Source organism: Anas acuta, chromosome 1, assembly GCF_963932015.1.
Source record: "Anas acuta chromosome 1, bAnaAcu1.1, whole genome shotgun sequence".
Classification (NCBI taxonomy): domain Eukaryota; kingdom Metazoa; phylum Chordata; class Aves; order Anseriformes; family Anatidae; genus Anas; species Anas acuta.
The window spans coordinates 149,018,730-149,043,249 of NC_088979.1; the positions used below are offsets into that span (position 1 = coordinate 149,018,730).

The 24,520-nt window shown below is 41.7% G+C and overlaps 2 protein-coding genes across 3 annotated transcripts in view; one reads left to right on the forward strand and one right to left on the reverse strand.

The window, feature by feature from the left end:
* The window catches only part of TIMP3 (TIMP metallopeptidase inhibitor 3), a 37,258-nt gene extending 22,543 nt beyond the window's left edge, over window positions 1-14,715 (forward strand). Inside the window, exons 2-5 of the mRNA XM_068664893.1 lie at window positions 2,149-2,231; window positions 8,860-8,971; window positions 9,345-9,466; window positions 10,103-14,715. Of these exons, the coding sequence (XP_068520994.1) occupies window positions 2,149-2,231; window positions 8,860-8,971; window positions 9,345-9,466; window positions 10,103-10,300 (515 nt within the window). The 3' untranslated portion in view covers window positions 10,301-14,715. The remainder of the gene's footprint in view (window positions 1-2,148; window positions 2,232-8,859; window positions 8,972-9,344; window positions 9,467-10,102) is intronic.
* SYN3 (synapsin III) overlaps window positions 1-24,520 on the reverse strand; it is a 190,697-nt gene that overhangs the window by 108,648 nt on the left and 57,529 nt on the right. For both annotated transcript variants that reach the window (XR_011090638.1, XM_068664884.1), the window contains exons 5-6: window positions 23,630-23,786; window positions 17,436-17,525 (exon numbers count right to left, since the gene is read on the reverse strand). Coding sequence is in view for 1 of the 2 variants with exons in the window: in XM_068664884.1 (XP_068520985.1) it covers window positions 17,436-17,525; window positions 23,630-23,786 (247 nt within the window). In the remaining variant the exon portion in view is untranslated. The remainder of the gene's footprint in view (window positions 1-17,435; window positions 17,526-23,629; window positions 23,787-24,520) is intronic.

Here is a 24,520-nt window from a genome sequence, read left to right on the forward strand (position 1 = left end):
TGGCTGACTTTTCCTTTAATATGGGAAAAATGATACAGGGTGGGTTCCTTGTTGCTTCCAGGCTTTTTGGCAGAGGAAGGAACTTACTTAGAAAGTTTATCATTTGGATGATAAAGGCAACAGCTCTGAGACATAGAGGGCTTGACCCATTTACTTAAAAGGTTGAAGCAATAGCCCACACTAAGGTTCTACTTACTAACCTTACTGGGGAGTAATAATCTGAAGAGACAAGGATTTATTTGTCTCGTCACATATCCTTTCACGTCCCTGGTGGGTGGTGTTAGGTGAAACTGGGATGCTGTTATGTGCAGGAGGAGATGCACATTTTGAATCTTTGGTCCTTTGGTGAAGCTGATGATTAGTCCATAAATCGAAGCTGACTTCTTTCTGAAATGGCTGCGCTACTTTAACCAGGGAGTTAATGGGCTGCCAAGCTAGCAGCTAAGTACATGAAGAAAATGGATATTTAGGTGTTTTGTCAGTGACTGGGAACGTGATTGTCATCTCTGATGCTAATCGTGTTCTGGTTTGGAAACCCTAGTGTTTTGCAAAATAGCTTTTTAGTATATTTGTTGTCATTGTCAATTAGTTACGAGATTCCATTGTTGATTTCAGATGTGCCAGGCAAACACCAGTTTTTTCAATTTCAGTATGTCAACTATACAACAGATGAAGATAAGACCTTTGACACCTTTTGCTATGGACTCCATTATTAGTGAAGTGCCCCGGAATTCACAAAGCCTTAAAGAAATTGTGTTATTTTTAATTGACTTAAGCAATCTGGTTTCTGTAGCTTTTCTAGTGGTGGTGGCTGGAGGAAACAAATAGAAGAATCTATTTATTTTAAACATATTTACTGTCCTGAAGGACATGCTTCATTGCAGCTATGAAATGTTGAAAAAGGGAGTAAATTGAAGTCTGAGCAAGTTCTTAAATAGTGGAATCAATAAAATTGTACAAATTCATATGCTTTACTGCCATTGGATAATAGAAGTTTGAAAAAAAAATAAGAAAGAAGTTTGACACTCAATAAACAAAAGTTTTGTTGGACCTTTGAATCAAAGCCAGAAGGGGACTGTCTTACAAAGTTTAAAGTTTATTTGAGAAATCTGGCTGAGGCACAGAATTCAAATTGGAGCAGAGTGAGTTTGTCTTCATTTTTCTTGATTAGTGGAATTTTAACTTCCTTTTTTTTGTTTGTTTAAGTGGCTTTTGGGGTATAGGGTTTTCTAATGGCGATCCTTATACTTCTCAGGACTGGTCTTGTCAAATCTCACTTTCTTAAGGCCTTGTAAAAAGCCACTTCTGGTGCTTTTATAATGTGATATGATTGTTCTGGAGTAGTGGGCTTTAGCTGAATAATTTCTGTGCTGTTACTAAGCTTTGCTTTACTACCAAGACGAGCAAGTGATTGTAGATTTTTTTTTTTTTTTGAGAAGAGGATATATAGAACAGTAATTTTTGTAGAATATGTGAAAAATATAAGAACAGGAAAACTCTTCATGAAGCCTTCATCATCACCTCCAGGTCCTTATCTGTAATGGCTGAGTCTCAATTGGTGTTGCTGTGGTGCATCTGTAGCACAGTGCAGATACCAGTGTCAGGCTGGATTCAATGTGTACATTGATGGATCAGCTCTAGTTTGTCCTCCAGGTGGCTTCTGACTGGCCTGGCTCCAGTGTGCTCTTGTGGTTATTGGGAAACAAAAGCTGCATGAGGCACTGATATTGCAGGTCAAAAGTGGTGCCTCATGGAACATCATTCTCCATGTTGAGAATTAAGGCATTCAATACAAATTTCATCCCACTGGCTTGGTGCAGAGATTTTACCTTGCCTTGGTCCCAGCCATAGTCTGTTTTTCAGGTTTCAGTGGGGTTTCAACACATATAATGCTTATTCTTAGTATGCACAAACAACTGGATTTTCTGTAAATAACTGCTTTCTTTGGCACCCCATTTTACATGCCTCTGTTGTGTGTGAGATTTTTAGAATAAATTGAGAGGAAGGTTGGCCTGGAGTTTTATTTTCCAGAGTAAGTTACCTAAGTGAATTTTTTGAATTGGAGGGTCTAGCCTAAATCTTGTGATGGTTTTTGTATTTCACTGTAAAGTTATTTATAATTTGTTGTATTTTACTCTCTCATGACAGTGATCCGAGCTAAAGTTGTGGGGAAGAAGCTCATGAAAGATGGACCATTTGGAACAATGCGATACACAGTCAAGCAGATGAAGGTATGTTTGCAGACTTTTCGCATAGATTTTCAGATATGATTATGACTCTTGTTAGCATGCGATAACATACAAAGATTACATATTTAAAATAACAGTTCTCTTGGTCAGTCCGAATGGAAGGTAAACAGCAATTGGTAGAAATTTGTCTGGAGAGTGGAAAGGAGCAGGAAGAGGTCATCCTGACATCCAGTGCTGAATACCTGAATTCCTCTTTTAACGTTTCTGGTAGTAGAGGAGGACAGATGGGCCACTCTAGATATTGGAGTCATGTTTGTGTTCAACATAGACAGTGTTAAGCTATGGAAATGCAAGGTTTTCCATGCAGCACTTTTGTTAAGTTCAAGATGTGGTGCTGGGGGATCTGCCAGCATTGGGAGAGTGCTCTTTCAGCTCTTCTTGCCTTGCACTCCTTGTGACCACCAGTTAGCATGATGGCATTTTTTCCACATACAGAACAAAGGAAACTCATATAGTAGAGGTTTTTGTATAAAGCTAAAGCAAACACTGTAGCTTTCAGATATCATCAGGTTGGAAGAGCTATGAACTATTGACTCTTGAGGTGAAAAGAGGTAGGTCTGCTACCCTAGTTCCTTGGTTTCTCAAATGCTTCTCTTCAGAGCCCTGATTTCTTTGGTGTACAAACTGCATTCAACCTGCTGCTTTGGACGTTTTCTTAAACTGCCCCCTTGTTATGTAATGCTAAAAATCAGCCCTACGTTGTTTTTCTTGGCTATGTGATTCCAGTCATAAGACTGGTTTATGTCTTGGAAAAAAAAAAAAAAAAAAAGGAAAGGGAATGGAAAAGCTTGGCAGACACTGAAGAAATCTGAAACATATTAGACAAAGTAAAGGTTCAGAAAAAAAACAGTTGCTTGCCTCGTAACAGTAAGTCTCTTTATAAGGCAGTTTATAGCTAAGCAACAAAGCTGGGAGGAGGAGAGGCAAAGCCTGTTTCATAAACTATCACAAAACCGCACACGTGGCCAAATCTGGCATGGCTCTCCCACTAGAGTGGAATGCTTCCACTTTGCATAAGGGAGGTGCCGAGCTTATTAATTTCCTTTATCTTAAAAAAATCTTTTTAAGATTCAAAAGGAAATGTAATTTCATTAACTTGTGTTTGTGTAAAAAAAAGAAAAGCAACGGGTTATGTCGTTAGCAGCAAGACAATGCTGCCACTCCATTTTTTTGACAGCAGTCCCCGGCTTCACCAGGCTTGCAGCACTCTGTGCTGTTCTTGTTCAGCTCTGTCACCATCCAGCTCAGCTGGTGTACTTCACTTCACAATACTACTCAGCATCAACAGGCTGCAATGGCTTCATCAGTTATTCTTTTTTTGATTTCATCTCCATCTGTCCAGGACCACTCCTTTCTCTCCTGCTCGGTTTGGTGCTTTGTTTCTAACACAGGGCTAAAGAACAGGATGCAGTGATGATCTAGAATGACAGTGTTCCTCAAAGTGAATTATGTGTTATGTTACTGCTCTTCTGCCTGAGCACAGAGATTTCAGATGTAAAGCACTTGCGGTGCAGGAGAGTGAGCAAAATAGCTTTTCCTCCAGACCCAGCAGGAACCCCTGATTTTCCTTCTATTTTTGTCTAAGGAATAAGGTCAGCACCACACTCTCCAACTATCTGTAGGTCAGATGACATTCATGATATCAGACAGCCAAGCATGCAAATGAGAGAAGGGAAACAAATATGACTCAGGAACTGAATGACTTCAAGTGCTTATTTCCCAGAAAAATGCATAATCTGTCATCACATATTGGTCTAGCACTAGCAGAACTTACAGCTCCCTCAGAATTCAGCCCCAGTGGTTGATGTTCCACTGCCAGAACAAGAAAGGTGGTCCATCTTTGTGTAATGGAGTTTTTTTTAAAAAAAGGTCTCTCTGTGTCTGTTGGCAAGGGGAGAAGAGCACAAGCCCAGGCAAGGTGAGCACGCTGCATGGAGCAGCAGCCACTCTCCTGTCACCAGACACCATGGTGTTAATCTTTAAAGAAGACATAGGAGCCTGTCCTGGCTCTTTTCCTTGAGTTATTCTGCAGCACAGGCCCAGAGTGTTTACAGCAGAGACTGCAGTAATCCATAAATTCCTCACGCCAAGACCACAAGAGAACAATTGCCTTTTTTCTACAATATTTTGTCAGAAAACTACATCTCTGGCAAAGGCAAGAGTGATTTTAAAGGGGAGATCGTGTGTTGCTGGCCAGCAGACTGCCTCTGCTGGCATGTGGTGTCCTACCACGTAAATGGTGGGTTGGTGAGAAGTTGCATTGCACATTTAACTGCGACCTTTGGCAGAAAGGAACCTGAAGCAGTCGAAGTGCTCAGTGGAGCTGGAATGTCCCAAGGACATAGTTCCTGATAAACAAACAAACCAAGTGCCTTCTCTGAAACCCTGCTGCCTTTCTGCTGAGCTTAGGGGATTCAGCATAAAGAGAGATTCGGCTCCGTGCAGTGGGGGAGCTCGGAGTGACGCAGCACATCTTTCCCTTGCTCACCCCAGTGAAAGCTGACTGTCCTCCTGCTGAAAAGAAAACTATGGCTCTGCACAGCTGCATGGGAACAACTCTGAAGATAAAACTAACATGTCAGTGTTTTTTGGCCACCTATAAACCCGCCTGCACCTGCAGATGAAAAACAAACACGCCTTTTAGTCTAGCAGCATGCACTGAATTGCCTTTGAAGAGCATTGAGAGCCTTAAAAGGCAACAAATTATCTTTGTATTTCTTCTGTGAGGCTCCTTGAGCTTGCTGTGGCTGATTCTTGCTCTTGCTAACACTGCTGAACTTACTGCTGAATTTCATAACTAAAATAGATTGGGGCCTAGGCAAGAGCATAAGGTCAGCCCATGGCCCTGGAAAGGCCTTGTGCTTTTTCAAGTACTCCCCTCGTTGCCTTCTCAAATAACTTAACAGTATTTCAAATCTCAAATAATTTAAGAATATTTCAAGATCGTGTGTCAGAGGTCTGCACAGGACTGCTCTAACCCATGCATGTTCTGCAGTGCACCCTGAGCATGGCCCAAAGCTATTTCAGGCAACTGCAAGAGAAACAAGGAGGCAGGATGTTTCTGCTCCATGTGCACGCACAGCCCTGGTTGACCATGGCAACGCTCAGCACAGGCTGCCAAAAGCAAGAAGGCTTTCTTTGGTTTGTTGCTAGTCTGTGAAGGGAGTCTTTAGGGGTGAGCCTTAAAGGGGTGAAACCTGATAGGCACAAGAGGAAAGAAGCAGGGTGGGATTAAAGTTTAATTTTAGACAGACTAAAATGAGGTGTTGAGTCTTCCCTGCTCTCTTGATCGTCAATGGAGAGAGGTAGGCCCCACCAAAGTGTAATTCAGCCTAAGAGTTGTAGACTATTTTTTTTTAGGGTGGGCTGAGTTGTTCTGGAATTGCCTTTCCTTGGCATTTGACAAGAGAGGGATGTCTACTTCACATGAAACACTTAAATTTTAAGGAGCTGAAGTTAGGCAAGATGACTGGAAGCCATGGCATCTGGTGTGACCTTGCATGGGAGGGATGGAGGGAGGAACATCGTGTCACGGGGAGAAGTTACTCATGCAGCAGGAACCACTACAGTATTTGCACGTGCGTTTCTGAGGCAGCAGGGGGGCTACGAAGGGGAATGCTGACACAGCTGGAAATAGAGCAGCACTAGCAGGCAACAGCACGTGACTCTTGCTAATACTTGGTTCCCTGTCATTATGTTTCCAAAAATACACATTTGTGGCCACAGGAGGACTCCGAGGGTAGCAGTTAGGAGAGAGGCTAGCTTTATGGTTGGGCTTCTTCTGACTGGTCCAATAGCCCTTACAGGATGTGTTGTGTGTCCCCCAAACATGGTTTATTTGTTTTGAAAGGAGGCATCTGTAGAAGATTGTCAAATTTCCATTTTCTTCCTGAGGACCGAGGTAGTAGTGAGTTTTCTTGAGTCATCAGAGGATGAGGGTCCTGTCTGGCCCCAACCCTGGGCCGATGAACACCTCAGCTGCTGGCACTGCTGAGGGTCACTGGGGTAGACCTGAAGGGCTTTTTGAGGGCTGAGCGTGCTTCCTTCAGCAACCATGCCAGTGCTGACCCATGGGAGTGTGAACAAGAAATTAGACACTGGAGTCAAAAAAAATGATCCCAGTTCAGCATTACCTCAGAGGCAATCATTAAGAGCTTGATGGACAGAAGAAGCAAGGAGTTACGTAGAAAGATGCAAGGGTCCTGTGGTAAGGACCCGAGCAGCTCCTCAGAGGAGTGATTTATCTAGATTGTAGGCCCTTTCTGTAAGGGGGATCATGGGCTCAAAGCATGCTGGTGCATGTGTAAACCCTGTAGCACAGATGTTTAATTAGTCCTACACTACCTGGAGATTAGCACTCTGGATGACTGATCACTTGTGTTGCATATGCACAGCATCCAGCCCTCTGTAGTGTAGATAATGCCCTGGCTGGAGAGGCTGGGCAGCCCCCGCTGTTATCTTAGCTACTCTTATCTGCTTAGATACTGCTATCATAGCTTCTTGCTGTAACACCCGCTAGAGTGGGGTCTAAACACATGGTCTTTATTCAGTGTGCCTTTCCTCACAGTACCCTGGTGAGGCAAGGCAGAGCTGTTTTGCAGATGAGGAATGGAAGTGCACTGAAGGCTAAATAACTCATCCAAGGACACGTAGGATGCCTGTGCCAGAATCTAGATCTTCAACTGTTTTGAGGGTAACTGGAAAATCTGAGTAGGTCATCCCATACCAGCAAAATTGCAGGAATAATGTAGAGATGAGGCAAGGTTCACTTCTTCCATATTCAGCGTAAGACTTTGCTCACTTAAGGACATGATGCTTTATTCCAAACATACTATGTCAACAGAAGCTCACAGATCGTGATTAATTTTAAAAAATGCTTTCCTTGCATGTTTGCAGGGCGTAGAGGGAAGGCTGGAAAATACAAACCCTCTGGAATGTCTTTTACTGTACACAGCAGCGCTGTTACTGAACTGTGATAACTGCATAACATGCTGATTAGGGTAATGTCACTAAGGATGGAAAAAAAAACTTACAGGCACTCCCTGGATGCCCAGAAGGTGGTTGGACATCTGTGCATAGAAAAATTAGTAGTGTTTTGTTTTTATATGCAGTATCTGGGTCTAGTATAAAATCCATTAAATCAACAGACATCTGTTCACTGAATTCATAGAGGTTGGAAGCAGGCTGCTAACACCAGAAAAAATAGCACTGATGAATTCTGTGGAAGAAAAAGGGTTGTTGTTTTCTAGGTGGGGGAGTGGAGGTGGAGAGTAAAAGATGAGCAAGTGGGGATGCATACCTCGGGGTAATAGGGTAATAAGGGATTTCAAGGGACAGAATACATCATGGAGGAAAATAGTACCACTTAGGTGACACAGCAGCAGGGATCTATAGCTCTGGGACTTTCTAGGATTTTTTTTTTCCTTTCATGACTCACCTTATTAATAGCTAAAATGAATATGAACGTGTTCCTTATCAGTAAAGCTGATAGAGAGAAGGATAGGCTGGGAAATGATATGAAATAGTGATTCTCTCAGCTCCCTGTTTTTTTCTTAAAATAATCTTTATTTTTCCACTTTTAGAAGTTGGTATTTCATAGAGTTGGTGGGGAGAAAGAGACCAAATAATTTGAAATGATAACCAAATTTGAAAGATGAGATTTGGAGGAAAATCATCCTTGGTGTTTCAAAAATAAGATATGTTTTATCAGGTCCAATGTACACATGCAATGGCTGTTTCTTTGTTGTGCACAGACTTCAAAGCATGTATGAATTTCCATAAATTGCAGCAGTAAAGTCAATGCAGATAGAGAGACATGCTAATTCTTTATTGATTCCAACTGCCAGTATATCTGTGAGTTCATATTTCAATTAAATTGAATTGTATTTTGGCTTACACTTAAAGGTTATGAAAAAGGGGAAGAAGCATAGTGGAATTATGTATACATGATATTTTCTTTATGGCACCCATCAGTACCAGGCTAATTTTAGGAGGTGGGGTGGAATTTTGTTTCTGCTTTCATTTAGTTAGTGAAACATTAAATCCTTGCTGAGGTCAGCAGGAGTAGCACATGCTAGATGTTTGAGAAGGAGGCATCTGGGATGATGACTTAGATCACGCACCAAAAGCTTGAAATTCTTATAGCAACAACACTGGAAAATAGGGTCATTGTTTAAAAGAAAAATCCCTTAATTCAGAGGAAATAGTTTAAATCACATGAAGGAGAAAGAATCCAAACTTGAACTAATTTCTTCCTGATTATAAGCTACGTAAAGGAAAAAAATGTTCAGGATGTTGGCAGAGCTTGCAGTGTCAGTGCACTGCTCACTTCATGCCACTGGAACTAATGGGAGTGGGAAAAGTGGTTGCTGTGTGGAGTTGCAGTGTCTTGTTACAGGCGGGTATTCTGTCCTAGGAACAGATCCAGTGATCCCTCAGATCCCCTGAGGGATCCAGCAGATCCCTGAGTCCAGCTAGTGCTGTCAGTCCTTCATCCTAACCACTAAAAGTTCACTGCTTGCCATGATAGTCTAGGAATACAGATTGTAAAGAACTGAAGTGAAAAGTTTTTATCTTAAGATGACTTAAAGCATTTTTATTCTTTCTCTAGATGTACAGGGGCTTCCAAATAATGCCTCATGTCCAGTATATCTACACAGAAGCCTCCGAGAGTCTTTGTGGAGTGAAGCTGGAGGTCAACAAGTACCAGTATCTGATTACAGGTAAAAGACAACGTGCTTCATAATGAAAACATCTTCCATTCTATACATACAGCTGCTAAGGACATGGCAGTTGCCAAGCCTTGCTTCTTGTGAAGGTGTCAATTCACTTAGTTTTGCTCTGTTTTTGAGACAAGCTTGACAGTATTACTCACCTGCATGTTGCTGCTGGTGCTTACAGCTGACACAACACTCCTAACGTGCAGAAGTGCTGTAATCTTGCTGGCCAGCGATTCCTGAGCCAGTTCATAAAAAAGAAAGCAGTTGTTGAACAGCGACTGAAGCCAAACATATTGAGAGCATTAGTGGTCTCAGGAAACGAGCAAAGCGCTTGAGCTGTGAAGTGCTAACTTGTGACCATGTCTCTGTTTTCAAGGCCGCGTGTACGAAGGGAAGGTTTACACTGGCCTGTGCAATTGGTATGAGAAGTGGGACCGGCTGACTCTGTCCCAGCGTAAAGGACTCAATCATCGTTACCACCTGGGCTGTGGATGCAAGGTATGTTGTGTTTTCTCGTTAGGTGGTACTAAGGTATTAGAACCCTACAGTTCTGTTCACCTTGGCTGCTGATACCAATGATGTTGGTGAACAGTCAGGAAAGCAAATGGAAGACAACAGTTTTTGCAAGGAAAACAGAAAAGCTTAGCTTAAGCTGATAGCAGAGAAGAGATAATCAAATAAAGATGCAGGGTCTATGCATTTGTAATTCTGTGTTGGAGTTAATTGGAGTTGGAGAAGCCTTCTAGGCAATTTCAATCATTTGCATATGACTTAAATCGGGTACCAAAGTATTGGCAAGATGTGGACAGCTTTTTTTCCCGTGCAAACAATTTGGATAGTTTAAAACTCACGTCCTAGCAGTGGTACAAAGATTTTGTTCATGGACCCAGGCCTGCAAAAACATAAACATAAGCTCAACTTTCCTTCACCTGAGAAGCTCCTTTGACTCTGGAGTTACCTGCATGTGTGCAGTTAAGCACATGCTTATGTGCTTACTAAGCTGAGGCTGAATTTTGAGTTAGTAAGTAAGGTTCTAGGGAGAGGAATTCTGAATCCTGTATTTCTGGTAAAAAGGCTTTTTATATAATGTTGTTGTTTCATGTCACCTTACCTGGTTGCTCTTTACAATTACAGATCAGGCCCTGCTACTACTTGCCCTGCTTTGCCACCTCCAAGAATGAGTGCATTTGGACAGACATGCTCTCCAACTTTGGCCACTCAGGATATCAAGCGAAGCACTATGCCTGCATCCAGAGGGTAGAAGGTTACTGCAGCTGGTATAGAGGATGGGCACCTCCAGATAAAACGATCATCAATGCCACAGATCCCTGAGCACGCTATCCCTTCCTTATCTCCCCTCTCCCTTACTTGTGGCTGATCTTCCTTTGGACACTAACTCTTACCAGATCATGATGATGACAATGAAATTAGTGCCTGTTTTCTTGCAAATTTTAGCACTTCGAACACTTAAGGAAAAAAAAAAAAGAAAAAAAAAAGAAAAAAGAAAAAAAAAAGGAAAGAAAAAAAGTCTGTGCTACCTTACTGAATTTGTTGTAATCACCTTTTCCATTTTTGATACCACTCATTTTGATCAGATGACATTTGGGAGCTTACTTTTGCACACCAGAGGGAAAAATGGAAGAAAAAAAAAAAAAAGATGGAGCTCTTGCTCTCTTACATGTATCATTAGCTGTAGCAATATAATCTCTATTTTTTTAGGAAAACAAAAATCTAAAAACTATGCCAATTAGGCACTGTATTCTTCTATGCGCTGGCTTCCCCTCACCCCCTTCTCATACGCTAAGTGCTGAAAATATGTAGACAAATCTATTTGAAGGAAAACAGGTTTCATTAATCAGATTGGCAAATGAAACAAATCTAAAAGAACCCAGCCTCAACCTTGGAAAAAATAATGTCCAAAAGAAATCCTCCTCTGGGGGAGAGATTGGCAACGTGATTGACTCCAGCAGTGGGAGAATTCACCTGGTGAGTCTGACCACATCATCTGGTAAAAGCATTGCTGACTGGTTGTCCTAGCTAATTCAGTCACAGGGTGAATGTAACAGCACATTTATAGTTCTGGCTTTCCCCAGAACAAAGGAGAGAGCATTTCATCTTTCCATTGTTTAAAAAACAAAAGCCACATCCCCTACGTGCAGGGAGGTAAATCCATCTGCAGGAGAGCAGATGAAGTGCTGTGCCATCCTGTTTTGAGCAGCATTGGTCCCTGAGATCTTTGCAGCTTTGCTTCAACAGGAAAAACAGCTTGTAAACACCTTAAACTAAACAGATACGAAAATACCAACTGTAAATCAATCACATGAGAGAGGGAAAGGGGAGACTTGCTAGAGCTCTTACTATAAAAAAAAAATTCTATTGCCAAAATAGTGTTTTGCTGAACTAAGATGTATATACACATAATGACATAAGCTATTTTTGACAGGACGTGGACTTTTTTGGTGTTGTAAACAAAAGAATGGTTTGATTGTGTTTAAAGACAGAAATATTGACATTCCGAGTCAGTGAGTTGTTTTTAAGATATTGAAGCTCCAGTGTATCTGCAGTAGTGGCTACAGTCATTGTTTCCTCTGTACCCTAGCACCACGGTTCCTCCCCTGCAGCTATACTAGGCACATTTGTTTATATAGTGGAAGGAAGTGTGTGTGGGGGCTAGGCAAGGAAAAGTGGTCTTCTAATAAGTGCTGGCTGGGATCATAAAATTTCAGCTGCCCAGAGGATTCCTTCTGTGTCAAGTGCTGTTTCCCCTCGAGGCACTGTTAGGCATAGCTCTGTGCATGTGCTCATTACTGTGTCCTGCAGTGATGTGGGAGGAGGAGCCTTACTGTCTTGTGCTTTGCTGTCGACTGGAGAAGTTTTTTTCGTTCTTTTTTTTTTTTTTTATTAAGAAAACTATAATATAATTTTTCTTATCAAATAAAAGTATTTTAAGTTTTAATGATGGTGAAGAAGGGGTGCTGGCAAAATGGGTGACTGAGTTTTGGACGGGGAGGGCTTGGGCAGGGAGATTATGCTTAACTTCATTTTTGTATTATTATGATTATTTATCTTAAGTTTCCATATATCTTCAACTCATTCCACTTAGAAAGCAGAGCTGCCACCAGCAGGAAAAAGTGTTGCAGTGATTCCAGCCTGGGGCAAAACAGCATTTTATAGTCAGTGACCTTCACAACTACTGGAGTTTTTGGGGCCTCTTTGCTAAATGGGAAGGAATGGGTGTCTGAGGTGGGTCCTGATGCATTTTTATGGTCCTTCTGTGCTACCAGAGCTCTGGCAGATATACATGCCTTGAAATGTCCCATTCCCTAGATGAATTGTCGCAGCAAAAAGTTTGTAGCTTCATTTTTAAGATGAGCTTAAAGGGCATTTTCAAAGAGTTAATGTAGGAGGCGCCTAGGTTTGCTGTGTATTTTTTTTTCCAGCGGCTCTGAGTGGCAATACAGAACAAAACACACTGCGAGTCTGTTGGATTTTCCTGTGATTCAGGCTTGGAACACTTTCCAAAAATCCTCTTCCCTGTGACTACTCCTAAATTATAGGTTGGAGATGAGAGGGAGAGTAGGGCGCTTCACAGCACCCATCATAGGATCGCGTGGTGGGTTGCCCCTTTTGGCAGAACACGGGGTTTGGCTTTGGACGCAGGGGGGCAATCTCTGTTTGAGCTGTGCACTGCTGACAAAATCTCAGAGGGTCACCAAGGGCAGAGCGGAGCCAGCCTCACCAGTGGTGATGGTTCCACCCTCACTGTCTGCATCGTGTGGAGTCGGCATCGCTGGAGATGGTCCTCCTCAAGCTCAAGGCGACTTTGCCAAGCGGATGTCTCTTTGAGCTGCAGCCACTTCTCACAGCTTCGGAGGCTAAGTGAGAGTGCCCCTCGATGCAGTGAAGTGTTGATTTGAATTTTCATTTAATTGCAGCTCTGCATATTTTACCTGTCACTGATTCATTTAGCTAGCTGAGACATCACAGTATTGCACTCAAATTATTGTGAAAATATTTGCATTCTAATGCTATGAGGACTTGTGTCCCTAAGTAGGATATAATGTAGCTATGTGCTCTGTAAACAGCAAAACAGCAACCACATTACCAGAAAATGAAATGAATACCCATTTTATATTGTAGACGGTAAAATATTTCTGAGATGCAGATAGCTAGACCAGCAAGGGTGGGGATTTGGTACCAAATCTCTTCCCTTGCTGTGTAAAGAAACAGTTCTTAAGGCTTTTAAAAATGTGGAGCCAAAAGGAGGGGGAAGAATCCAGTTAAAAATACATTTCTTTTGGGAAGCTTCTTAATTATGTTTCTGTGCATGCTATCAGGGACATGTATTTCTTGGGCTAAATTTTAGCTTGTGTGTGCATTAAGAACCTGACCGAAGGTTCCCTTGAAGCAGGAGGGAGCCATTAGATGGATTGGAAAGGCTCTAAATCAGACTCAAAGACTTCTTCCTTTTCTTTCTACTCTCTCCTTTCTCCTGTCCTGCTAAGTCACTTCTGCTTGCCAATGGACAAAACTCTCCCTCATTAGAACAGGCCATGCAGGATGTGGGCATGCCAGGGATGGGGATGTGAGGAGGCAGGTATGACACTCTCCCCAAAATATTAGGCTCTGGAACATAAAATGGCTTGCAGCAGCACACATCACCTCTCCCATGCTTCTCACTTCACCCTGAAACCAAAGGTTAGAGGGAACTGTCAATGGCACATCTCATGTGAACGTGTCCTTTGGGCATGTACAAGATGAGTTTTTTTTTTCCCCCCCATACTTCACGTACATCAGCATTATAATAAGTAATTTTTAAAGGGCATAGGTCATTTCTGGCTGTTGCCTTTTGTTTTCTTATTTATAGACAATTTGCTTATTTGCTTGAGAGTGCTTTCCCTTTTAGAATCACTATAAAGGTTGGGAATGATTGGATTCGATTTTCCTTTTCCAAAATGGTAGAGAGCAGGAGGAGATCTATGCTTGGAGTACATTGAATAAAGTTCTCCTGGAATTGCTGAGACATAGTGCTCCCCACTCTGTGGGAGGCTTCCCCCTCTCTTTCATGCAACAAAACCACAATTTTAGGCCAAAACTCCTGTTTTGAAAAGCTGCAAGATCCTTTAGATAGGACTGTTTGAAAACCTAAACGTATCACCAGCAACCATTCATACTGGCTGGAGCAAAGTGCTACCTCAGGGTGATTGATGGCAAACACTCTGGTGTTTTTCACAGTACAGACTCTTGAAGTAAAAGCCTCAATGGGAACAAACCTTCATTCTTTCAGATGTCTTTGAAAAAAAAATATTTATAATATCTTTTCTAGCTTAGAAGGAAGGGCAGGGCAAAATTTTTGCAAAACTTTTTTTTTTTTTTTTTTTTTTTTAAGTACCTTTTGGAGCTACCAGTCTTCACAAAAAGCTTAACAACCCACTAAATGCTGCTGCTTTGCCTGTACTGGTTTCTCATTCTTTCTGACAAAGTCTTTCCTTCATAGAGCCACTCTGCTGTTCCTGATAGTCATGGAAATTTGGGGAAGGAACCAAACCTGCGTGAAAAATCTTGTCCAGAAGGAATGTATTTGTTGCTAAATTTTCTAGCACTGTTTACAGTTTTCCTCCATGTTATTTATAAATTTTATATTCAGTGAATGTATATTGTCTTTTAAGGTAATGTTGCATAATGTTCACTTTTTATAGTGTCCTTTTATTCTAAACAGTAAAGTGGTTTTATTTCTATCACAGACATTCTGTCTCTGCTTCACTTATGTTAGTTTCTGTCCACTTCAAATGTACACAAATGGATTTGCAAGTGGATTTATTCATTTCCTTCCCTTTCTTGATACCATTTATTGGGCCCAAAGCAGACGTTCCACCTCTGGCCATTCTGGCTCTTTGGGAAAGACGACACCCAGTAGTCCCTCCCTCTTTAGAGTTTGATCACTTGAAGACTTGTTATTGGGGTCATAAGCCCTGGAGAGTTGAAAAGTCCTTTTTGAAGTTAACATCCCACTTGTTAATTGGCCATAGGGGGTCACTACGGAGCAAGGCAGTCATTATGGGTAAGTTATGTAGCAGCACCAGTAGGGCCTTAGACGAACAGTTGCCAAATTTGCTTTTATTTCTAGTAAACAGGGGGAATGGTCGAAAGGTACATGCCCATAGCAAAGAAAATGGAGATTCATCGTTCAGATCTTTTCTGCTGTGAAATGTCAGAGCCTTGTATCCTTTATTTAGGTTTACTGTTTAAGGCTGGGTAAAAATGCCCTGTTGAAATGAGAAGGAAGCTTCAGAGAAAGCATTTTCAACTAAATTAAAATGCTCACAAATAGGGCCTCCAAAACAGCTGTTAGAAATTTCCTTCATGTCACTCTTACTTTAGGAAAATCACCGTTCTCCACAAGGAGGAAAGAATGAAACAGACTTCTGTGTCTGTTCTGTGTTTCATCCAGAAGTTTGGAAAGTAAGCTTTGGAAAGTTTTAGACATAGAGGAATGAGGGTCTCTTATGTGAGAATTTCATTGCTTGAAATGTGTCACACTGCAAAGAAGAAACACCATAACTCTAGTTAGAAGTTGGGGGGTCAGCCACCAAAGTGCCAGTGCTAACTGGAATAGCTTGAAAAAAAACAAACTCCAGGAAAGGAAAGAAAAGACTGGGGAGGGGATATAATTATAATTCCTGATACACTGAGAAGCTGATGCAGAGTGGGCAAGTTTCACAAGCATTTGATGGAGTGATGGCTGCAACACATCTTGCTTGGCATAAGCATTTACTCTCTCAGCCCCTTATACTCATCCTATTAGCCCAGGATACTGTAAGATGCATCTAGAAAGATCTTAGGAAGTTACACAGACTCATTTCTTTTGCTCCAGGCAGAAGAGAAGGGCAGACCCCCCACCTGGGAAGGGCAGGTCTTAATTTGCCCAAGTGGATTGTTGCCTGTGTAAATGTTTGGAAAGTGACTGATTTAAGTCAGATTACTTAAGCTTGCATGTCAACAATAGTGTGTGTTCAGATGAGATTATCTGCAGTTTAAAAAGGTTCCTGTATTCTTTAGGAAGTAAGCAATAGCATCTGCAAGTAGGTGATAAGTTATAAAGATGACAAATACATGAAATTAAGATCAGTGCTTTGCTAAACCAAACTACTATACCAGTAACAAATGTGTTTACATGCGGAGGAGTCAGATTTCCAGAAATAAAAATAATGCTAAATTGCCAAGTAACATATTTGTAATGAAAAGCCTAATCAAATCTTCCAAAAATACCATTCCTGAAGTGATAGTCAGCCAAAGTCAAAACTGTCCTGAAGCATTACTCATATCACAAATCCCTCTTTATAAATCAGTGGTGATTAAATGCAACAGGATTTAAGAACTAATTTTTCTTAAAAAATCTATAACCAACTCTTGCTCAATATATAAGGGCCATCCATTTTTATTTTTTTTTTCAAATTGGTATTAGTTGATAATACAGCTCTTACCACCGCTTTACTTGAGTGTTTCACAATATGAGTGTACTTACCTTCACCATGTGCCTGTGAGGTATGGAAGTGCTGTTGTCCCCTCAGACAGTTACAGGGAACAGAGAATTGGAACACAGAGATAAAAGAGTGGCATTTCAAGGCATTCAGGTACCTAGAGTGCACTGGAGTGATCTTTTACAAGAATCTAAATGAGGCTTCTTTAAGCACTTCAAAGCTCCCACTCGGCACTAATTTCTGCCATCAGGTACCTACACCGTATTATACATTGTAGTTGACCCACAGCATAGCAAGGAATCTGTGGGAATGGAGGGATTTGAATGTTTTCTAGCTCCAGTTTGACATTGCAACACCCTTAACCTCCAGGCTGTAAACCACACTTGAGTTCTCAATCAAAGGCAAATAAACTCAGCCACCTGGTGCCTTGCACATAGGGTCATGGTTCACACACAGAGGGTCTCCAGAAAACCAGCCAGTTAAGAAGAGCCACTAATTCACCAATATAAGTTAGGAGGAAAAATTCGCCAATAACTAGTCATCCTTGTAACCCAAAGGAAACGAGACATCAACAGTTTTAAATAAAGCCACTCAGCCATGTTCTCCAGGACCAAAGCCAAATGCAGCGGGCACTTGTGCATACCTCTTTGGAAGGTGCCCTAAGAGGTTGGGATGGTTTCCAGTAGCCACGCAGCACACTGGGTATTTAGGTGTTGACAGGAAGACTAGAGCCCCAGAACCACCAGGAGAAGGAAACACAAGCTGAAACAACTTCTTCTTTTGAGAAGTCCAATTTACTTTGAGTACCTAGTCAGGCTGATAAACATTTCATGGATGGCAATGACATGACAGGCCAAGCAAACTGATGTTGTGAAACAAACATCTCTTTCTGTCCACATCCCAAATCTTCAGTGTTTCATAAACAACTCATGTTCATTGCTTCTCCCCCACCCATGCTAGAGTCAGAAGAAAGCACAGGTACTCACCATCTGCTTATGGCTTGGGAAGAAAGTTTGCTCCACGAGGGGGAATTTCTCAGGACCCAGCGAGTTGAAGATTTTAATGAGCTGAGAAAACTTGGGGCAGATAGAAGGAGACAAAAAAAAAAAAAAAACAAGACACAGTAGATGTCAGTGGCTTATTGTGTAACAGGTAAGATCTTGCAAAACATTCTGATACTGGTGAAGGAGGTAAGAGAACTGAGAGGACCAAATAAATAAAGTACTCGCTGTAATTGCCCAGGGCCAAGCTGAACAGTATACACAAACCTTGGACTAAGAGGAGGGGTTCGAGAGCCAGAAGAGGATCAGTTTGGGCTTAGTTACAGATCTGCTATGAATAGGCTTTACTTTCCAAAGTGGTTGGGGAAAGGGTGGGAGGCCTGTCTTAGCAGAGGATAGGGCTCAGAGGAGTGACCAAGCAGGAAATCAGTGCCACCACTCTTAAGCAGAGACAAAAGAAACCCAAGCTCTCCCTTACATCTTTGTTCCATGGCCAAAGCAAAGCAAGGCACCTTTACTCATTGTGCTGAAGGGAAGGAGAATTGCTAAGGGAGAAATATGACTAGAGGAAAACCTCCTTTGAGCGCTAGACCAAGGAAGCACAAGCTTAACATAAGCCAATCATAACTGGTATTTATTATGAGCTGAGGGTCTCCCAGCATCCACCCAAGCAGGGCAGGAGAAAGGGGAGATCATCTGTTCCTCATGGCCCATTGATGTGTTTCATGTTGCCATTGCCCCAGCCTGTCAGCATGAACATCACCATTTTCACCACTATTACAAAGTGTTTATCAGTCAGGCTTGTGCCCACACAGACCTAAAGCCCCCCAGGGTAGGAGAGAGATTTGATTTCTGGTTGTGTTCCAAAACCCCAGCAGAAGTGTAGCATAGTGAGTTCCTGCTCCACTTTGGCCATCTGTGAACTTTCAGACTATTGCATGCTGCCTGCAGCCTCTCTATATAACCTGTCATTGATCAGATGGAAAAAAACAAAACAAAACAAGAAACAACCAAACCTCTGTCTAAGACAGAAATTTTATACCCTGAGATACCATAGTAGAAAAAGGCACCAAAAGAGGGTTAGTATAAATAAGAGAATATGAGGTGGTGTATATGACAGAAACTTTCCATTAGATTCTTCACAATCACACATCTATCTATCCTCCTTCTCCTCTGAAGAGGTACAGCCCTGTTATCATTGGTCAAGGCAGAACCAGCAGTGCTGCTGGTGAAGTGGTAAGACCAGCAGTCTTGCAGAAGGGGAAACAGCTGAATAATATAGCTCGATTATTTTTGTGAATGTTGAGAAAACGAAGTGGTCCAAAGCAGTGAGAATCATGGCTCCTGCTGAGCTGGGAGACATGGCTGAACTCACTTCCCATTAATGCCTTATTTGCAAAATGATTTAGAAACTGAATCAAGCTTCCAAGTCCTCTGAAACTTGGTAAGATTGAGTTAAATTAACAAATGGCCTCCAGTCTGGGCCAAGTCTCACTGGCCAGATTTCTCCTTAGCACAATTTCCTTCAAATTCCCCATTAAACATAGGAATGCAGTCACCTTGCAGGTGAACTTTGTGTCACCTGTATCACCTGAGGACATCTGGGGAAAGGAAAGAAAGCTTCCTTTTGTCCCAGTAGTATGGGCTGCATAATCTTAAATGCTCTGAGCACTTCTGAAGAATGGCTGAAGCCAGTGAATGTACCACACTGCAACCTCAAGGTTACGCTGCAGATAAAGTGAGAACTACTGAGAAGAGATTTCATTGAGTATCTGTGTTAGGCCTCCTGTCCTGTTTCCTGGGCTGGTCTAAGCAAAAGCATTTCTGTGCAAGAAATTGAAGCTTGACTCAATGGGTAAGAAGAAATACCCCTTGGGGAGGTTAAGGGGTGATATGTGTGTGAAAAAAAATGCAGCCAGCACACACACACACAAATAAATAAATAAATAAATAAATGGCTGCAGGGTGTATGCCAGACCCAGGCTACATGCTGAAGGGGCAGCTGCCAGCAGATTTGCAAACAAATGTGAAGAATCCTGTTGCTAATCTCGTAGGTCAAAATGTGGCATTTAAGAAAACCCAGGAATTATCAAGAGCTGGCATATCCCTTCACTAACACCACCACCCCCTCACTTGCATCAGTAGATAAGAGAAAAACTCCCCATGTAGAATAATTATTGTTGGCAAGAAGGGTATTTATGTTGCGGAAGGAGGACAGCTTGCTTCTCTTAACCACTTGCGCTAGTCCTGCACATCCTAGAGAAGAAAAACAAAGCCCTGTTTTGACTAGCAAAGTGAGCAAACAGGACTCAAAATTTAAGCAGAATGAGACAGAGACAAGGAGGAGGAGAAAAACACCCAGGCTGAGAGCAGCACAAGTCCCTTGCTGCGTGTGCATGCAGCCCTTGGAAAAACACGGACACTGTAACGTTGGGGTGACACCTGTGTTACTCTAGGAAAACAGCTCAGTCAAAGTAACTGGAACAATGGCCCAGCCTTCCAACTTGTACCTTGGGCTTTCTTTTGAAGTGCATAGCTCTTTGTTGCTGAAATGGCAAGCATTTCAGATGGACAGGTGAGAGCTTCAGCCATCTGGCAGCCTCCTCACTGAACCAATGTAAAAGAGTTCTGACCTTGGTATTGACCATGGTCAATTGGGTCATGGGTCAATTCCCTCCTTTTTATATATATATACACATATACATATATATGTATATATATTTTTTTCCTTTTTGGCAGTTATTAAGGACAGGATATTGGCAAAGAGACACCCACGTTGAATGCTACGGGAACCTCTCGGATACCTGACAGATCAAGTTGCTACTCCCAGTGCATTTTAGATGGGTAGGAATGTTACAGTCAGCACCTCAGCTAGAGATAACTGCTCCTTCCACATTTTGGTGTCAATTCTTACTTTCTGTGGCTCCACTGGTTTTACTGAGATCACATCCAGACTGCAGAGCAAGATACAGGGCAAGGCAACATTGCACAATCTGGGTTTGAGACACCTGGAACAGGTAAGCAAGTGAAGTGCCTCGCCTGGCTGCTAGGATATCAAAGTGAGTTGCAGGGAATCTTTCCAGAGAAAGAAGATCCTTTCAGAGCATCTCAAGTCCTTTTGTACTGTTTTAAAGTGTCTATCTAGGTCACCAGGGAGCCTCTATCTCTTGACAGTCCATAAGAGTGTAGCTGGCAGTTTCCTTCAACTATGTAGATGACTGTCTTTAAGACTTCTTACTGCCTGCAGTCTCACAGGTGCAAAAGTTGTCTTACAGTTAGGATGTTTCTGCATGTAATATGAGTACTACTTTCAGCATTGTTCCCACTGTATTTTGTATTTTGACTTTTACAACAAATTTTCTTTTTTAAAAAAGATTGAAGCACTATGTTTAGCATGTTTGTAGCATTATTTCTCAATAATTGCATAGATGCTTCTCAGTGAGTGAAATCCCCCTGAATATGTCTATTTTTCTTTCAGAAATGTCTATTTTAAACTGTGCTTGTGTTTAATGCAAATTTTAACCTTTGGAGAAATTTGTAGTACTGGAAACCTGGCAAATGTCATTAAAAAGTGGAGCTGCATGTTTGAGTAAACTCAAGCCCAAACTCAGCTGATTGTAATTACAGTTGCTGAGAAAACATCGTTGCAAATTGCCAAGGAAAAACAGTTTTCCTTCCATCCCCCTCCACAAAATCATAAACATTTCTATGAAATGGAACCATTTTTGGAAAAAAAAAAAAGGGAGAGTGAAAAGCACATTTTCCCAGGAGATTTCATTTCTTCATGTATCTCAACCATTTTGTATGTCCAAAAAGTTTCCAATAATCTTTGTTAAGCAGATGCCTTATTTCAAGATGCCTGTTTTGCAATCAAAATGGAACATGCACTGAAATGCTCTGTGCCTCTCCTCACTTCCCAGCTATCACAAAATCTTCTGATTCTCCTGCCAGTGAGGCTTCCTGCCCTCAAATGCCCCAGTACAATCTCTACCTGAGCTAACTTTGACCTGATAAAATTTCAGCAGTGCCAAATGCCAGCTCAGACCCCATTTAGGTCTTAGATTACTTAGTGCATTACAATCATTTGTCTTTGGGGGTGATGTCTGTTGGGGAGTAATAGGAAAAGAAGGCACTCTGTAAACCTGTTCTAAGTGTTTGCAAGTGGTTTCCTTGACTTCTCTGGGACGGTTGTGTGAGCCAGCTGTATTTTCCATGAGAAAAGCATGGCATTACCAGACCCTGAATATCTAGAGCTGAGTTACTGGCAGAGCCAATTTATCCCACACTGCCTTGCCAGCCCTGCTTTATTTTTATTTTTTTCTCTCTCTTTTTTTTCCTCAGTGTGCTGAATTTGTTTGTTTTCTTTTTTTTTAGACTCCTAAAAATAGGCCTGTTATATCTTGAGGTCCCTGCACACCATCACAAGCATAATTACAAGGCATGAGTTGAAAAATGTCAGCTAAATCCTGACAGACTCAAACCCCAAATCAGATGGAATAGACCACATGACTGTCTTCCACAGCAAAAGCCAGCATAAGTGCAGAGGCTTTTTGTCTGGTCACTGGGGTCAACATTCTCGTAGTGTGTCAGGCTAACTGTAGAAAACAATGCCAAAGGGTTGTATTGAACCTTCCACTGATCCCTCTCTTCCTCTCTTTTCCACTCCCAGCAACCCTCATCACTCAAATGACAACTGAGAGCAAATGTGCATCACACCTTTCCATCACACCTGTAGAGTGATGGAAAAATTAGATTTTTTTATTTTTATTTTTTTTCCTGGAGGAGAGGATATGGGTTATCTGGAGCATTGCTGCACTGCAATGTTTTTGGAGAAGACAGGACCCTATCTGTATTTGTGCAATGAATAGGGAGAATCCCTAAAAAAATATCTAAAATATTCCAGGGGGAGATATATTGGAAAGTGCTTTATCCTTGGCAGATCCATATACCTTGTTGTTCCCTGCTTTGCACCTAGAACAATGCAGTGGAATTTTTCCATTCTGGCAGTGTCAATGATCAGTGAAGGGTACTTTCCAATGAAACTGCTTGGAAACCCAGATGTAGACTCCAGAAAGGTATCAACATCTAACTCCTTCCTGCCAGCCTCATTCCTCAGGCTGTCCTGCTCCTTCAGATCCTAATGACTTAGAGTTGGTCATAACAGGTCTGGGGGGTTACTGTAAACTTTGATTCGAGGCTGAGAAAAGCCAATGCTATATTTTTTCATGTTTTCTGATATTACAAGGTGAACTTGACAAAATTTAAAGAACAGGTGAAGGAGGCTCCCAGTGCAACAAAAAAAAAAAAATAAACACAAAACACCGTCTTGTGCTCCCCAGGAGCCCAAGGAATTTCCAAGGTACAGTCTTTCAGGCCAACACCTTATGATAAGCTTACACTTCCTTTTGGAACTGTTGACAAACTCTATACATTTTCCTGTTTTCTTCTGCCTCTTTCCAATATCTCTGCCATATTAAGTTCCTTTTTTGTTTTGTTTTGTTTTGTTTTGTTAGACCTAGTTGTTGAAGTGACCATCTCTTTCCCTTTATTGACTTTCTTTTCAGCTGATATTCTTGCAAAAAAGCACCACTCAGAAGAAGTAGAAAGAGAGCACAAGATATGTTAGAATGATATACCCAAACTATTGCACTTCTGCAAGAAATGGATAATCATAGTCTTAGGATGGGGCAGCTGGCTACCACAAGCATCTGTCTAATGAAAGATCCTAGCAGTGTAGTTCAGATACCCTGTAAAACAGTGAAGGTTAATATTTCATTTAAGGTTGTTTTTCTTACTGTGTTTTGGTCAGGACATAGATAGCCTACTGATCTGCTATTATTAATCTCTTACTATTCATCTATTCTCCCTTACACTGTATTATTGTTTTTGACACAACAGAGACTGGGAAAGGTGAAACACATCCTATTCAGTGAGAGGAAATAACACCTTGAGATTACTAGAGGCTGATAAAGGAGCAATGTTCATAGGTGTTTTTTTCGTTTGTTTGTTTTTTTCCCCCAAGATTTCCCAGCTGAATTGCTAAGGTGGTTTAGACTGTGGTTTTAACCTAGAAAGGTGAATTCCCATGAAAGAACTCTGGAGGCTGAGTTTGGTGATCTATCAGTAGCAGATATCTGCTTTGCAGCTTTGGCATGCAGTGGAGCTGGGTCATCACTTACCACCCAGGGCTTGCTGCAGAAGTTGTAGATAGAGTAGAGGGAGTTGACGGTGTGGATGCCACCGTACTGGAGGCCGATGATGAGGCTGCGGAAGTCCTCTCCTAGCGCCATGCTGTAGGCATGCTGCCGGATCAGGACAAAATCAGGCTTGAAGGACCTGGAAGAGACATGGGAAGTGACATTTTACTTTCCACACTCAGCAGTACTTCCAGCCTCTCTGTGTTTCTTCTCCGCCTTTCTCCTTTTATTTTCATTAACACATGTTACTCTTCTTTGGGCCTCTCCTCATGTGTTGCTTGCGTTAGAAGGTAAGAAAACAAACAAAAAAACATAGTCATTAAAAAAAAAAAAAAGAAGGAAAATTCCAACGTAGTTGCAAGTATGAGAGTGTAGAAAGAAGCCAAACAGATTTTCTACAGTTTCCATGTCACTGAGGCATGCACAAGAACAAGGCACACGTGGGAGCCAAGGGTCATAAATTCACTGGTGGGGGGATTCTCTTTTCTTTCAGAAAGCTTGGCTGTATTTGGCAAGCTCATTGCAATGTGCTACGCAGATGAGGGAGCAAATTTGTTTCCTGACGATTGAACTCGATATTGAAGCAATGCCCAGTGGGTGGGAAGACCATGAGGGATTTCAAAAAGCTATCGTACGCATCCATGCATTTACATACATTCCCCCTTTAATCAGTTTACTACATACGCAGCACATCCCGGGCTTTTATGGCTATGAGTCAACAAATAAAGGACAGGCATGGTAATGTAATTAATCAAACGAGCAGAGCCCCTCATCCAGCTCTGTGACTCATGGCATGGACTTCCAGAATATTGTTTAGCAAGACTGGAGCCGGGACTCCTATGGTTCAACAGCAGCAGCTCTCAGCAAACTGAC